Raw genomic sequence first — 15240 nt, forward strand, 5'->3', positions numbered from 1 at the left:
ATAGGGTGATGACTCTCTTGCAATGAGGACCAATTAGAGTGTTGTTGCATTGTTCAAAAGCTCTTCCCCGCTTCCCATGCCTGAGGACGACGAGCTGCCACCCCATCCAGCTGTGCCACACCACATGCCCGCTCTGCTTCCTGCCCTCCTGGCTTGCCTCCTAGCCATGGGGAGAGGGGCTCCAAGCACTCCAGGCAGCCCACCCCATTTCCCCTGGCCTCCGGGAGGCCATGGAAGGGTGGACAGTCACGCTCTGTGCTGTCCATAACTCCCTTGCATGACTTTTGGATGCCACAAAATGCCCCTCTACCACACTGTGCTCTCTGCTAGTCTGCCTCTTGGCAAGCACCCATCACCACATGTGTGCCGCCTCCCCCCTTTAGGTGCCTACCTCCTGGCAGGGTGAGGAACAATGCCTGGGTGTATATAGCCTTCCCACCTTTACACACTTACTTCATGGCTGGGTGAGGAATGGTGCCTGGGCATTTGCCTCTTTGCTGCATCCTGCATTCCTATCTCCCGTGAGGGTGAGCTATAGAGGCTGGGTGTGCTCTGTGACACTGCCCTAAGCAGCCTACCTTCCTGCCTCGCCCTCCCTCCTTGGTGGGAGCCCTCCCACCCTGCTAGCTCCCTCACCCTTTCTTTTGCCCATTTTCAAATTGGGCTTCGTTCCTCATTTCTAAATAAAAGTGAACGTCCCTGAGTTCAATGGTACTTACTCCCAAGTTAGTGTGCATTGGATTGTGGCCTGCCTTATCCAGAATAAACAGCTTTCTCATAGCCTCAGTTTCCCATTCGTGAAAAAGTCAACCATAGTTAACCATTCATGAGCTGTGAGGGGGGGATGGGATGACACACAAAAAATATGAAAATAATGTTGAGGAAAAGAGCAGAAGCTTTACACTCTTTCCCTGCCTTGTGTCAACCCACCCCACCTGGGTAAAATATCACTGCAGCTGTGACCATAAGAGGTAGCATTAAGGAAGCTATCTTATTATCTTATTATCTTCCTCACCATGTAAACCTCCTTACCTGTTATTTGCGGATAATACCACTGGGCCTTTTTACCAGTATTATTAAGGTTATAAAGTCTCGTGAGATAATCTAAGTGAATTACTTTGGGCACTTAGCAAAAACACTACGCATGTATTATTAAAGTTCACCATACAGCAGCCATATGAGAATCACAATGCAGAAAGTGACAATCACACATAATTTTTATACCAATATCCACAATGGTACCATTTATCTAATTTTAATGTAAACCTCGAAAACAATATTAAAAAGACCTTATTATATGACTAGCAAGAAAAAAAAAAGACCTTATTATATGACTAGCTCCCCCACCCCAAGTAGGCCAGCCAAGGCCTCATTCCTGCCATCACAAAAAGGCCTGAGGCGTCGGTGACCCTTTCAGGGTGGGTGGAGCACTGGGGGGCAATCCGCTCCAACCCCACCTCCAGGGGCAGGCCATCCCTCCTGATTAACTGTTCGCTTGACAGACAGCCAATCAGGGATGGGGCAGCTTACCTGATTGGTGGTTAGATGAAGAGTCCCAACTCCTCCCAGCACTCTTACCATTTTATTAACAGGTTCAGATCATTTTTACTTTACCAACAGACACTTTTCTACAGAATTTTTGGCAAGATTATATACCTCATTTCCAGTGATACTGCCAAATAAATGTGTGTGCATAAACATTAAGAAGAAATTCATCAGTCTTTTATGAATGCTTTAACTGGGCTATTTACTTTTATAGGAAAAAAAGTATCAGTCAAAATACCTTGTCATCCCCAGGGCAACGATATAAATTCTGGAAGGTACTAATTATGTTATTGCTGAACCTAGGAGCAAAAACATCCTTTTCTTGTCCAAACTGATGTCGAGACTGACGAACAATGGAGTCAATGACATACAAGCCCGGCACCTTGTATTCCGGTTTACACTATAAAAAAATACAGCAAGAATGATCTTTTGTATGTAATACATTCTCTGAGCATAGTTTATATTACAGAAATGTAAATATTGGAATCAATATATGGATAGCAGACACTGACCTAGCCATATTTCTTTCTAAGCTTAAAGTTACTGGAACACTGCAAAAATATTCAACCTACTTTCCCAAATCAATTGTATAATCTGCTTTTTCATCAGCTTCCCAATGATTCCTAATCAGGTTCACACTCCACTTAGTTTCAGTGATACAACATCTATTGTTCTCTAAGTAGTATCAAGTAATAAAAAATTCACAAATCAGAACAACACAGAATTATGCTTAAGCTTCCACTTCACAGCTTCAGCTATTGAGTAATGAGCATTACCTTCAGTGGGCTTTTAACTGTTTCATATCACTTGAATGCTTCCACTGCCAACTAACTTGCTTAACTCAGGATGCATCAAACAGCCACAGCTAACATGAAACAAGGTTTTCTTAGTGATTATGAAAATTAAATTAATGTTAAATAAGTTTTGTTAAAATCAGTATCCCATATGTATGTTATGTATCTTTAAAATATCTATCTATAAATACACATTAAAAAGACAAAATTTTAATAGAAAATTACAATAATATTCTTTGGCAACTTACCTTTTGAATGAATTTCTCAACACTCTGTACAACATGCTTGTAGAACTAAAAAAGAAATATTTATATGAAGGTAACCTTATATTTTAGCAACTTCCCTGTACATTCATTGGTTCAATCCAGTTGAATCTGGGTGCAACTCACATGAGTTGAGATCTCTTAAAGAGCTCAAGGGATTATTTTCTATCACACCAACCCCCTGCAATGGAACCGGTTCCTTGAAAGGCCTGTTTTAGAGAACGGCAGGGCATGGGTCTCATACCCTACTTAGTTCTCCCTCTGTTAAAATTACTACAAAGCTGTCTTGTACCTATAGTGTCCATGAGGGAAAAGGAAGAAGGGTACATTTTTATATCCTGCTTTCCTTTCCCTCTTCTCAACATGAGAACTAGTGATTTCACACACACAAGGAAATACTATGACTCTAAGGTAAAGAACAACAGATAAACCTAAGGGGGCATATAAAACCATTAAGCAGTCAAATGCTTCTTTTGGGTCATGTGCCATAATTTTACAGAAGATTAAACAATATCTGCATTTAGGCTAACATTCCTTGGGACCACAATCCAGCTGTTGAAAACTACAGAAGTAACTAGCAGTTTTAACAAAAGAAAAAAAAACATGCAGCCTTTTAAATAAGACCACAGATAATGCAAGACTGTTTAGACAGTGAGGAAGTAACATCAAATCACCTAAAAGGCGCTGCACTTTCTTATTTGCCCTCTCCTTCACAGCACTGTGGCAGTCTCAACATTCAGTTAGGTAACACAGAACAGAAAGGGTGACAAGAAGAGCTGTTTCCCCCCCCCTACTTTTTACTACCCAAAAGAGCCTCAAAGCAGCTTCCAATTCCCTACCCATCCTCTTCCCATGACAGATACCCTGTAAGACAGGTGGAGCTGAGAGAGCTCTGAGAGAACTGTGACTGGCCCCAGGTCACCCAGCTGCCTGCATGTGGAGGAGTGGGGAATCAAACTTGGCTCTCCAGATTGGAGGCCACTGCTCTTAACCGCTACATTGAATTGGTTCTCGTGCCAATACAGCAACCACCATGCAGTGAATGGGTCCTTAAGTATGGTTGCTCCCTTCGTGCTCTTTTTATTACCGGTTTATTCTTTTCCCAATTCTGCTTTCTTCCTACTATGCCTTGCAGGCTCTCTCATTCCCCAAGGAAGTGTAATTTGGGGGAAGGGGAGCAGGCTTGGGCAAATATGATCCAAACTTACAAACAATACTGAAAATTTAGGAAGCCAATACCAACACTTCACTCAAAACGTACTGATACCTTTGTTATATAGTCAAGAAATTTTATGTTCCACCTGTCTTTTAGCTTCAGCATTCCTTTGGTAAAGACACTATTAGATGAAACCCACCTCCACAAGCAACAAAAATAGAGGGTTTAATTTTCTTTAGATAAGACATCCTATAAGCAAGCCATCAGTCAAAGAAAAAATCTGTCAGCAGCCTTTACAATATTTTGTAAAAAACTTCAGTCAAGTTCCCAAACATCTGTGTCTAAAAAATCCACATCTGAATAAGTGTTCAGTGCATACTCAACATCATCTGATACCATCCAAGTAACTGCAATATAGCTAAAATTGCCAAGAGATTTTGGCAATTACAACCACTGAAATTTAACTGAAGAACAGTACACAAACTGATCAGCTGGGCTGCTTGTGTGACTCACAACATTTCAAGTTTCAAAATAACTTAATTGTGGTCAGAAATTAAAAAAATGTTTTGTCATCATCAGAGCACCAAATTATTCTATACATGCATTTTAGCAGTTTTATTCATGTTAAATACCTTTATAGCCTTGATAGCTGCCTTGGTAATCTGGGTCATTTTCGCTTTTGAAATGGGAGGTTTGTAGTCATTCAGCGAGTACAACTGTAGGGAAAAAAATAGTTTGTAAACAAAGATGGAAAGAAAAATCCATCTTTACGTTTTAAAAAGTTTATAAATTGTATACATCATTTCTCAAGTTTTAAAGGGTTTTGGCTCCTTGCTGCTTGGCAAGGGTAAAAGATAGTCAATACGACATTCCTGGATTGAAAGAGCAGCACTGTATAGACCAAGGAAAACTATTTGGCTTTTAAGTGCCAAGACAAACACCTGAAATTAAAGCAGTGTTAGGACCTCTTGATCTGGAAAATGGTAGACAACATTTCTGTTTCATTTTGAAGAGCAGATAGCAAAATCTGCACAACAGTGGTAGTCACATTTAGAAATCAATGCACAGCATAGCTGGAGGACTTCCAGATTTAAAACTGACAAAAAAATTGGTGTTAACCTCCCAAAAACTTTATTACAACTACTGTGTATGCATACATGTTGAAAAAAATTCTGGAGGTATAAACAATAGAAATACAAAGGGGAGGGAGAAACAACAAGTACAATGGAAATATATGACATATTGTGATATATTAGCTTAGCATTCATAGTTCTGTATATTGAAACATATTGTGTTCTTTTCTGCATTCTTTTACTGAATAAATAAAAATTTCAACTCCCAAAAAATTCTTGTTGGTGTTTGGGTGCCACCGGGGAGAAGCCATGGCACTTGCTTTACATACAGAAGTTCCTAGATTCAACCACTGGCAGTTATAAGGATCAAGTACAAGGTGATATCAAAGACCTTGGCAAGCCGCTGCTGGTCTAAGCAGACAATATTGACCTTAATGAACCAACAGTATGATTTAATAAAAGGTCACTTCATGTTCACTGTGGGTTGCCATATTAACCACAGTTCATACCTTACTTGCCTAGAGATATGACACAATGGTAAAGGAATACACAAAGAAAAGAGGGGCAATCACTGAGAGGCGGAGCAGTAAAACAATGGTGAGCAGGAGGGTGTAAGAGAATTTACTATTATCAGTCATGTGAAATTAGATAGGAAGATAGAAGATGATAGATAGATAGATAGATAGATAGATAGATAGATAGATAGATAGATAGATAGATAGATAGATAGATAGATAGATAGCGAGAGAGATGTTTTTGTTTTCTGTTACTCTTACTGCTGTATGTATCCTAGAAGTGAAAGAAAGAAGTGGGAACAATAGCACAAGTAGTAGTGGGAAAGGTCAAACAGGTGCACTAATAATAATTTGTATTACATAAAACTGAAAAAAATCTGTTTTTAAAATATATTTAGCTTGCTTCCTGGACTCAAATGATTATAACGTTTTTGCTTTAAAGTTATATATGATTTCCAGAAATGCTAATTTGTGAAAAACTCAAGAGGGAAGCAAAAAAGCGGCAGATATTAGTTCCATGTACCCTGGGAAAGCCAAGCAAAATGAAGTCAATAAGTGTAGGAATACTGGCCATGGAAAATTGAGGCTGAAATAATTTCTTAGCTACAACATTCATTGTGGTGATATTATTCAAATACAGGGCTTTTAAAATTTCAATTGTTTAAAAAAAACATTTAAGCATTTATCCTGTCTGATAGCAAACTTAACATACAGAGGCTTAAAATTTTCCATGAGTAAATGGCAGACCCTGGCTCTGCTAAAAGAGCGAAGTAAATGAACATGTTCAGGACAGTGCTGAGATGGGAGCCAAACTTGCTCCAGTTACTCCAGTGCCTGCAACAAGGGAAAGTTCCCACCCACTACCAACTTTAAGATCCCAAAGTTAGTAAACTCATTTTACTTTTATAGGGTGTAAAAATAAGACTTCCAGACTCTAAGATAGAGAACATATATTGCCCTCTTTCAGCTATTCACCCATTGTGACCTATTTACTTTGTCACAGAGATTTCCAAAACAGCCAGTGAAAACTGAGCCTGCCCCTAATTGCATACTCAGTACAATCATCTGCAAAGCCACAGATTGGGTTCTATTTCTATGACAAACAGAAACCAGGAATTAATAGTTTAATTTACATTGTCAATATACTAGACTCATAGAGTTGGAAGGGATCTCATGGGTCATCTAGTCTAGTGGTCCCCAACCTTTTTATCACCGGGGACCACTCAACGCTTGACAATTTTACTGAGGCCCAGTGGGGGGGGGGTAGTTTACTCTCAGCCCTAACACTCTCTGACTCTGGCTGCTATGGTAATGTTTAAATATCCCTTCAAAATAAGATACAGACACGCCATAACAATGAACATAAGGAACATTTTAATGGAGATTTTAACTCATGACAATGACAAATCAATGGGAACCCTGAGCTTGTTTCTCTGCAACAAGATAGTCCCATCTGGGAGTGATGGGAGACAATGACATCCAAAGTGTGTTGTAAAGTGCCGGGAGGGGGGATGAAGTAAAGGGCCGGGGGGGGGGGGGGAGAAGGCGTCCTTCGCGGCCCACCTCCAATTAGTCAACGGACCACCTGTGGTCCGCGGCCCACAGGTTGGGGATCGCTAAACTAGTCCAACCCCTTGCACTATGCAGGACACTCACAACCCTATCGCTCATCCACTATAACCTGCCACCCCTTTGCCTTCACAGAATCAGCCTCTCAGATGGCTATCCAGCCTCTGTTTAAAAATGTCCAAAGATGGAGAACCCACCACCTCCCGAGGAAGCCTGTTCCACTGAGAAACCGCTCTAACTGTCAACAACTTCTTCCGGATGTCTAGATGGAATTTATTTTGAATTAATTTCATCCCATTGGATGTGGTCCGTCCCTCTGGGGCAAGAGAGAACAACTCTGCTTCACCCTCTATATGGCAGCCTTTTAAATACTTGAAGATCAGATCCCCTCTCAGTTGTCTCCTCTCCAGGCTAAACAGACCAAGCTCCCCCAACCTTTCTTCATACATCTTGGTCTCCAAACCCCTCACCATCTTTTTTGATACTGAAGTTTTTAAAGTGGTTATATCACAAATCAACAACTAAATGTTTAAAGCAGCATATTTTGGCAAATAGAATTATACAAGGGGGAGACTGCAAAACTTGGGTGGTAGGTTAATTTTCTTTCCCATTGCTCCACCCATCCACTCACCTTGGGGCCCAGCCATGGTGGCAATGTCTGTGAGCTGCTTCTGGAGCGTGCTGCCAATGGGCCTGGAGCAGCTCCCAGCATCCGCAGCCACTGCTGGGTCCCAGGGCTCGATTTCAGCTGCCACTGGGCTCCAACACAGCTATCAACCACCACAGAAATATCTTTTAATTTTTTTTTTTTTACAAAGATTAGTTTACATTTGAGAAAATGTAGATGTTTCAGATTTTCTGCAAACCTGGGGTGTCCCCCAAGTTTGCTGGAAAATGTATTTAGCATTCTAGAAGCACTAGAGCACCTACATAGAGCAGGTCTGTGAGAGACGATTTCATCCAGACATTTACCTATACTTTTATTAGTATATATTTTCATATAGTTTAATAGTAAAAATATGGCCCAATGAACAGACAGGGCCCACTTACACAGAAGATTTTTCTACAAATTGCAGGGCTATCAGTCTTGCAAAAAAAAAAAAAAACCCCGCAAGTTAAAAAACAATGTCTGGGCGGGTACTACAAAACCTAAGAAGAGAGTAATTTTGTCTGCACTTGCACAGAAATGACATTCATGAACTCAAGCAGCAATGCTGCAGGCAATGAATAACTGAAATTATTATTGTTGCTTCTGGCAGTCCAGTTGGAGGAAATGATGGCCAGGCTGGAACTCCAGGTTCCAGTGGAAAAGCAGGGCCTGATCCAGCAGCCAAGGCAGTAAAAAAGCAGCTGTAGACCAGCTGAGAGGTGACTGGAGATTGAGGAGAAGGCATGAAATACAGGCTGTAAGGAGATAGCTGCAGTGCAGCAGATTCCAGGGACAGGGTGATGGGGGTTGGGAGAGACCTGGAAAAGTGGTAAGATAGGACAGGCTGGATGTGGTGGAAGTGCCCACTAAATAACTGAAATGGCTTCAGAGTACCACAAAAATCTGGGAAGAAAGTAGCCCTCCAGAAAACCATCGGTACTGGTACAGAGGAAGCTGGAGAATCAAGCAGAGAAGGAGCCACCCCCTCCACACATACGTATGAACTCTGCAAAGTAATGGAAGCAGGCAGATGGTGAATGACAGTAGCCATGAATGAAATGGAATAGAGACAGAAGAAAGGACAATAGCTAGGATAGGAATGACAGCAGCCATGCCTGAGATAAGGGGAAAGAGAGACAGAACCAGACAAGAGGAATGAGACAGTAGTGTGTGTATATAGGGGGGAAGCAATGGAGAGGGGAATAGGATGGGTTCCCCTGCAAGTTCCTTGCAGGTCTCCACTTGTAACGTCTGTTCATGGAACATATTTCATGCTGCTTAGACTGTTCTGCATAGCTCCAAATTCATCTATAGCATTCTAAATAGTCACAGCTTGTAAGAGTTTCCATTTATAAAAAAGCCTTAAAGTAGCTTGGGATTCTAAAGCTTCCGCTGGGTGGGGAGACAGAATTCTTTTTAGCCATTAACTTACCTCCAGGTTTTTGTATTTATTGTAATTATTTTGAGATACTTTCAATTTACAAAGTGATCATTCTACAAAGTTTCACAACTCTTTACAAGCGTTGTCTGTGCTAGCCTGCTTCTACCAAAATTAATGATACCACATAATTTGTTTATAGCATATATTTTACCCATACATATATAACTCATGATAAATGTAGGTGTATATTGCCTATCAATTCAAATACCAAAGAGCAATACAATTTTATTTAAGTCCATTCATCATGCTAAATATTTTAAACCTGCAGGCAAAGAAAATGGGGGGGGGGGGGATCTTAGTGTTTCTTTGGAAAATAATGTATACCAGCATGGGCTAAGAGCTAAAAATATGAAAAATTACAGAAAAGTGGATAGAACTACGAATATCCTAACTCAGACTTTGTTTAACCACATAAATATAATAGGTAAAAATTCCTAAAAACGCCTTCTTTTAAAATAATTTGTTTGATTCCTGAAGCTTAATAAAATATAAAATAATGGTATTTATAAGACAACCCCCCCCCCCCAAAAAAAAACAATATCTGGGATAAAATATCTAGAGTTAAAGCAAAGATCAAGTGTAAGAACCACAAAATCAGTGGATATGATTAACCTACAGAACAATCCGATTTCAAATGATTACTGAGTGGGCAGGGAATCAGGAAAGCATAATAATAATAATAATAATAATAATAATTATTATTATTATTATTATTAACAGAACAGAAAAGCCTTTATATGCTTTTCTGTGAAAAGCAATTTTAAAAAGTTTTACAAGTTCAATCACATCAAAATCACAAGATGTCATAGTCCCATTATATACGGCACTGGTCAGACCACACCTGGAGTACTGTGTGCAGTTCTGGAGGCCTCACTTCAAGAAGGACATAGATAAAATTGAAAGGGTACAGAGGAGAGCGACGAGGATGATCTGGGGCCAAGGAACCAAGCCCTATGAAGATAGGTTAAGGGACTTGGGAATGTTCAGCCTGGAGAAAAGGAGGCTGAGAGGGGACATGATAGCTCTCTTTAAGTATTTGAAAGGTTGTCGTTTGGAGGAGGGCAGGATGCTGTTCCCGTTGGCTGCAGAGGAAAGGACACGCAGTAATGGGTTTAAACTTCAAGTACAACGATATAGGCTAGATATCAGGAAAAAATTGTTCACAGTCAGAGTAGTTCAGCAGTGGAATAGGCTGCCTAAGGAAGTGGTGAGCTCCCCCTCACTGGAAGTCTTCAAGCAAAGGTTGGATGCACACTTTTCTTGGTTCCTTTGGGCTGATCCTGCGTTGAGCGGGGGGTTGGACTAGATGGCCTGTATGACCCCTTCCAACTCTATGATTCTATGTATGAATATTAATGCTATGAGAGAAGTGCGGAACAGATGTAGGAAGTATTTGTCCCCTACCAATTCTCCATTAGTATCAGCTCTACATAGGGAATTAACCCAAATAACCCCCAAAAAATAAAGAAAAGGGAAAAAATCATGTTTGGAAAATATTTAGTTTTATTATGTAGTAATAGGGTTATTCCCTATGATACCATTTCTACAAATCAGAATCTCAAATTTTCCATTTTGTAAGTTTTAAAATTATTTGGCAGAAACCTTTTATTTAAAAATATACAATTTATTGATTCAATATGAATTTTAAAATTATGAGCACAATAAAAATGGTTGAATTTTTTTGACTTTGAAATAAATGCTGAGAAATGGGATTTTATTCACAGAATTCTGTGAATGTTCAGTTGAGAACCAATTAAAATTATTAATAACTTGCATTTGACACCATTGAGGTTATCTAAAATTAGCAGTAGGATCAGTAAGAAACGCTAGCTCTATCTCTGGAAAAAAGCTGACTTCCAACATATGTGTGTGTGTGGGGGGGGTAGGGTTACAGGCCCCTGCCAGGGGTGTAATTTCTCCACCCTGGGGCCCTTCCCCCATTACTGATCAGCTGGCAGCAAAGGAAGGCCTAGGCTACCACTGCCACAAACATGGCAATGTCACTTGCAGTGTGTATCAGAAGAGACATTATGCCACAGGCAACGCAGGGATGCTTTGGTACCTGGGCAAATACTCCTATGGTAAAAATGACTTCTAGCAGATAGTTTTTGCCGAAGTACCAGAGTGTCTTCACATCACCAGAAGCATGATGACATAACTTCTGGCATGTGCCTGAAGTGACATCACTGGCATGTGCCAGAAGTGACATCACTGGCCTAGGCCCCTGATTGCTACTGGCTAGTCCCCTACAACCCCCACCAGTTGTCACCAACTACCTGGCAAGCTCAGAATGCTGGCAGTGATTTAGAGCACAATTTTTCTGAAAAAATGTTCATTAAGTTATTTGTGATATTTGGAATACTATTCTTCCAATGAAGTGTGATGTTTTGTTGTTTTTACCTAATTCCACTGTTTCAGTTACTCAAAGGTAATTGGTACTAAATTTATTGACAGTGAAAATAGTTATTTCCCCATGGGCATTGGAAGAGGTAGATACTTCCTTATAAAAAGTATTGCTGTTAAAAGTTTACAAATGGTTCAATTAACTGCACTCAACAATTCTGCTCAAATTTAAACTGAGCAGTTTCTCAGTGGAACAGGCTTCCCCGGCAGGTGGTGGGTTCTCCATCTTTGGAAATTTTTAAACAGAGGCTGGATAGCCATCTGGCGGAGAGGCTGATTCTGTGAAGGTTCAAGGGGGTGGCAGGTTACACTAGATGAGTGATTAGGATGTGAGTGTCCTGCATAGTGCAGGGGGTTGGACTAAATGACCCATGAGGTATCTTCCAACTCTATGATTCTATGATATTTAAAAATTACATTTGGGGACTTGCAAGAAACATGCAGGAAAGGTGCATCCTTTCCCCCTTTACTTCCTTCCCTCTTCTCCCTTCTCTAAAAATCTTGCACCTCTTTCCCCCTCTCCCTACTCTACTAGCTACGTGTCAGGGATTTGTTCCAGGCCTGGCTGTGTTGTCATTAATTTCTGGATGCCACTGTTAACACAAGTTGGCAAACAATAGGGTTTTTTTTTTAATTGAGGGGAGGGATTTAGTTATCTCAATGTATTTTTAAGGACTTCAATTTTTTCTGTAAACCTGAGGTGTCCTCCAAGTTTACAGAAACATCTGTTTACAGTCAGTATGGCACCACTTTGTGGATTTTAATATCCACAGACAGAGATACACTTGAGAAACAGTATACAGATTTCATATACTTTGCGCATATATTATTACATTATATAATATAATAATAGTATTGCATGGTTAAATAATAGGGGTCCCTAATCTGCAAATACCTTTGGAATTCTGACACAGAGTGGTAGATTCAACTACAAAATGGCTGCTGAAAAAGTTTTAAATTATATAGCCTAATCATGCTTAATATTAACATTTGGAAACACCAGACACCCATCTTGATTTTGTCTTTGGAAGGTAGACTGTTATTCTAAGGCCTTTTTTTTCATTGGAACCCATAAAAAGCATTTTTTCCCCAAAGCCTTGGTCTCACTTGGAATATTTATAGGCACATTTTCAAATAAGTACTAAAATTTTTGAAGTTCCTTTCTGAAACAGTTTCATTTCCCTAACCAAGAAAAAAGTAAGATGCTTCTGTCCCTTATTTTATGCAATTATATTTAGCAGCTCTGATGATCTTGAAGATAAAGCTAGGATCTGACTGCCAGCTAAAGCGTGTCAGGCTAAGTGATAGCCTCAGATTACAGCAGGTAAAAACTCCTTTTAAAGAACTGGGTCATTTACTGATAGTGTAGCATCATCAGTATATCTTTTTAAAGTTTCATGTCTCTTTTAAACTAGCTATGTTTAAAATGTAACCTGAACATAATGCAGAAAACAAATTCTCTTAAAACTGAATTATTGATCCTCTTATAAAAGGTAGCAATTGTGGATAAAATAGCTACATCTATCACCATGCAGTACAAATTGTGCTGGCTAGTACTGTGCAATACTGAGGACCAGGAATTGGTCAGTTACTTGAAGTGTCATCCACTGTTTGAACTAGATGCCAATTTAAACTATTAACTACAAAATCTCCTCAACTGGCTGTTACCTGATTAAAGAAATGTATGTTATTTACCAATCAAAGGACATAGACATTTATTTCCTGTGCTACGGTAATGACACATCTTTCCAGGAGCAAGCAGCAGTCCCTGCTTCGAGTTAAAATTTACTTTACAGTGCGACAGAACAGTAACACAACAATAGAGAAGATGCAGACTAAAGAGAAACATCTTCTGTTGCTGATTCCAACCAACAGCTGTCTACAAAAACTGTCATGGCAATAGGTCATAACAGAAATCCCATTTGGCATTAAGGCATCTAAAATGTTCAATATACTATATATGCTTTTCTAAAATAGTAAATATGCTGAATTAAATGTTCTAAAATGTTACAGTTTGACTACCCCTGCTCTAATCCATTGTAGACCAGTAAGCTTTCACATTTCCTGCAACCAACTAATGTGTGCTTTTATAGTTAGTAATATCTGAAAAATTAATAGGAATATTTAAATCAATTTTGACCCTGATCATCACTAGATATAAAAGATTAAGATCACAACAGTAATTCAGCTAAATCGTCAAATGACCTCCACCATGGGCCATTAGAGAGGTGAAGTCTGAGAAAAAACTGAAACATTCAGAAAACAAAAAAGTTTTCCAAGGAATTTGGAATGGCTAAATGCTTTTTCAGCAAGATTCTACACTTTCACCAGGTGAATGAAATGTTTTTAAAGTGAAAGTTCACACAAAATCACACAAAATCACACAAAATTTCTTGCATGAAAAAGTCCAAGGATCTGGGGAACACTGAGAAATTTGGATGAGCACTAGGGGAACAAAATCACACTTCTGTAATCCCATCCCATCCCACCCTATAATAAATGATATTATTTTTAAGGTGAGGTTTTATGCAAAAGGTACAGCATAAGTTGTTTTTTTTTAATGTAGGACAATCTGGCAATAAATGATGCTTCATCTGTATACCATACCATCTGTCGCACTGTAAAACATACTTTTAATTATATATTTGTTTAAATGCAAAAAGTTTTATAACCAATGAATATGCTATATACTTGACAATTAATTATTTAAAATTTCAATGTTTCCAATGTTATGAAATTTAATAACATATTCAAACATGTTGGTAGTCTTTTAATCATTATCCCTGAAAAAGCAGCATATTTTTCAGGCTGTCAATTGTTGTTTGGCTGAAACAAAGTTTCATCCATATTGAAAGTCAAATAATGAAGTTGCATTTGGGATGTGGTTACTTCAAACACAATGCAATCTATCTAAATCTGAAGCAGAAAGAAGGCTCCCAGCAGGTAAGGGACCAATAAGGTAAGGTATTGGTAAGGAACCAATAAGATGAAATGAGATATTGTTGCAACAGGAGACAAAAAATCTGAATACAAGTCAACTATAAAAATTATTAACATGGACACAAAAATAGACACGAGCCTACAAATCTGTAGTAATGTGATGAACACTTCCTAAAATGAATCCACCATCCAAAAGTTTGTAATTTTAGAAAGTCACATTGAAGAGCTGAACATACAAATACACCAAGTCTAGATTGAATCAACTTCTACTTTAGTTACATGCCCACCAAGCTTTTATTTTGTCATGTAACATTAGTGAGGCTGGCAGCCCAAGTTAGCAAAATGATATGCAATAGGGGGAATTCAGTCCATTATCAAGCATCATGGAAGGTTAGCCATGCCGAGGGGGAGCCCCAGCCATGGTTGCTGTTGGAGAGCACCAAAGGTGAGCTAGCGGCAGAGTGGCAGGGAAGCCCCAGAGGCAGCAGCTGGAGAGGAGGATGAGGAGGAGCCGCGGCCTGGTACCAACTGATCTACGGACCGGTCCTGGTCTCTGGACCTGGGGTTGGGGACCACTGGGCTAACCGACCCAAAGCCACACTTTCCAGCAGCAAGCTGGAACTCCCACTTTCATGGCAGATAAGGATTCAAACAGAAATCTCCTAGATCAGTGGTCCCCAACCTTTTTATCACCGGGGACCACTCAACGCCAGGGACCACTCAACGCCTTTTACTGAGGCCCGGTGAGGGGGGGGTAGTTTACTCCTCTACTCTCAACCACTGCCCAAACGCTCTCAGTTCGCTATGGTAATGTTTAAACATCCCTTCAAAATAAGATACAGACACGCCACAACAATGAACATAAGGAACATTTTATTTTCATGGAGATTTT

The 15240-nt window shown here is 39.7% G+C and overlaps 1 protein-coding gene across 4 annotated transcripts in view; it reads right to left on the reverse strand.

Moving 5' to 3' along the window:
- The window catches only part of SCAF8 (SR-related CTD associated factor 8), a 226154-nt gene that overhangs the window by 201107 nt on the left and 9807 nt on the right, over positions 1–15240 (reverse strand). For all 4 annotated transcript variants that reach the window (XM_077349005.1, XM_077348996.1, XM_077349014.1 and 1 more), the window contains exons 2-4: positions 4391–4474; positions 2588–2632; positions 1784–1945 (exon numbers count right to left, since the gene is read on the reverse strand). In XM_077349005.1, coding sequence (XP_077205120.1) covers positions 1784–1945; positions 2588–2632; positions 4391–4474 — 291 coding nt within the window. The remainder of the gene's footprint in view (positions 1–1783; positions 1946–2587; positions 2633–4390; positions 4475–15240) is intronic.

Source organism: Paroedura picta, chromosome 1, assembly GCF_049243985.1.
Source record: "Paroedura picta isolate Pp20150507F chromosome 1, Ppicta_v3.0, whole genome shotgun sequence".
NCBI classification, from domain to species: Eukaryota; Metazoa; Chordata; class Lepidosauria; order Squamata; family Gekkonidae; genus Paroedura; species Paroedura picta.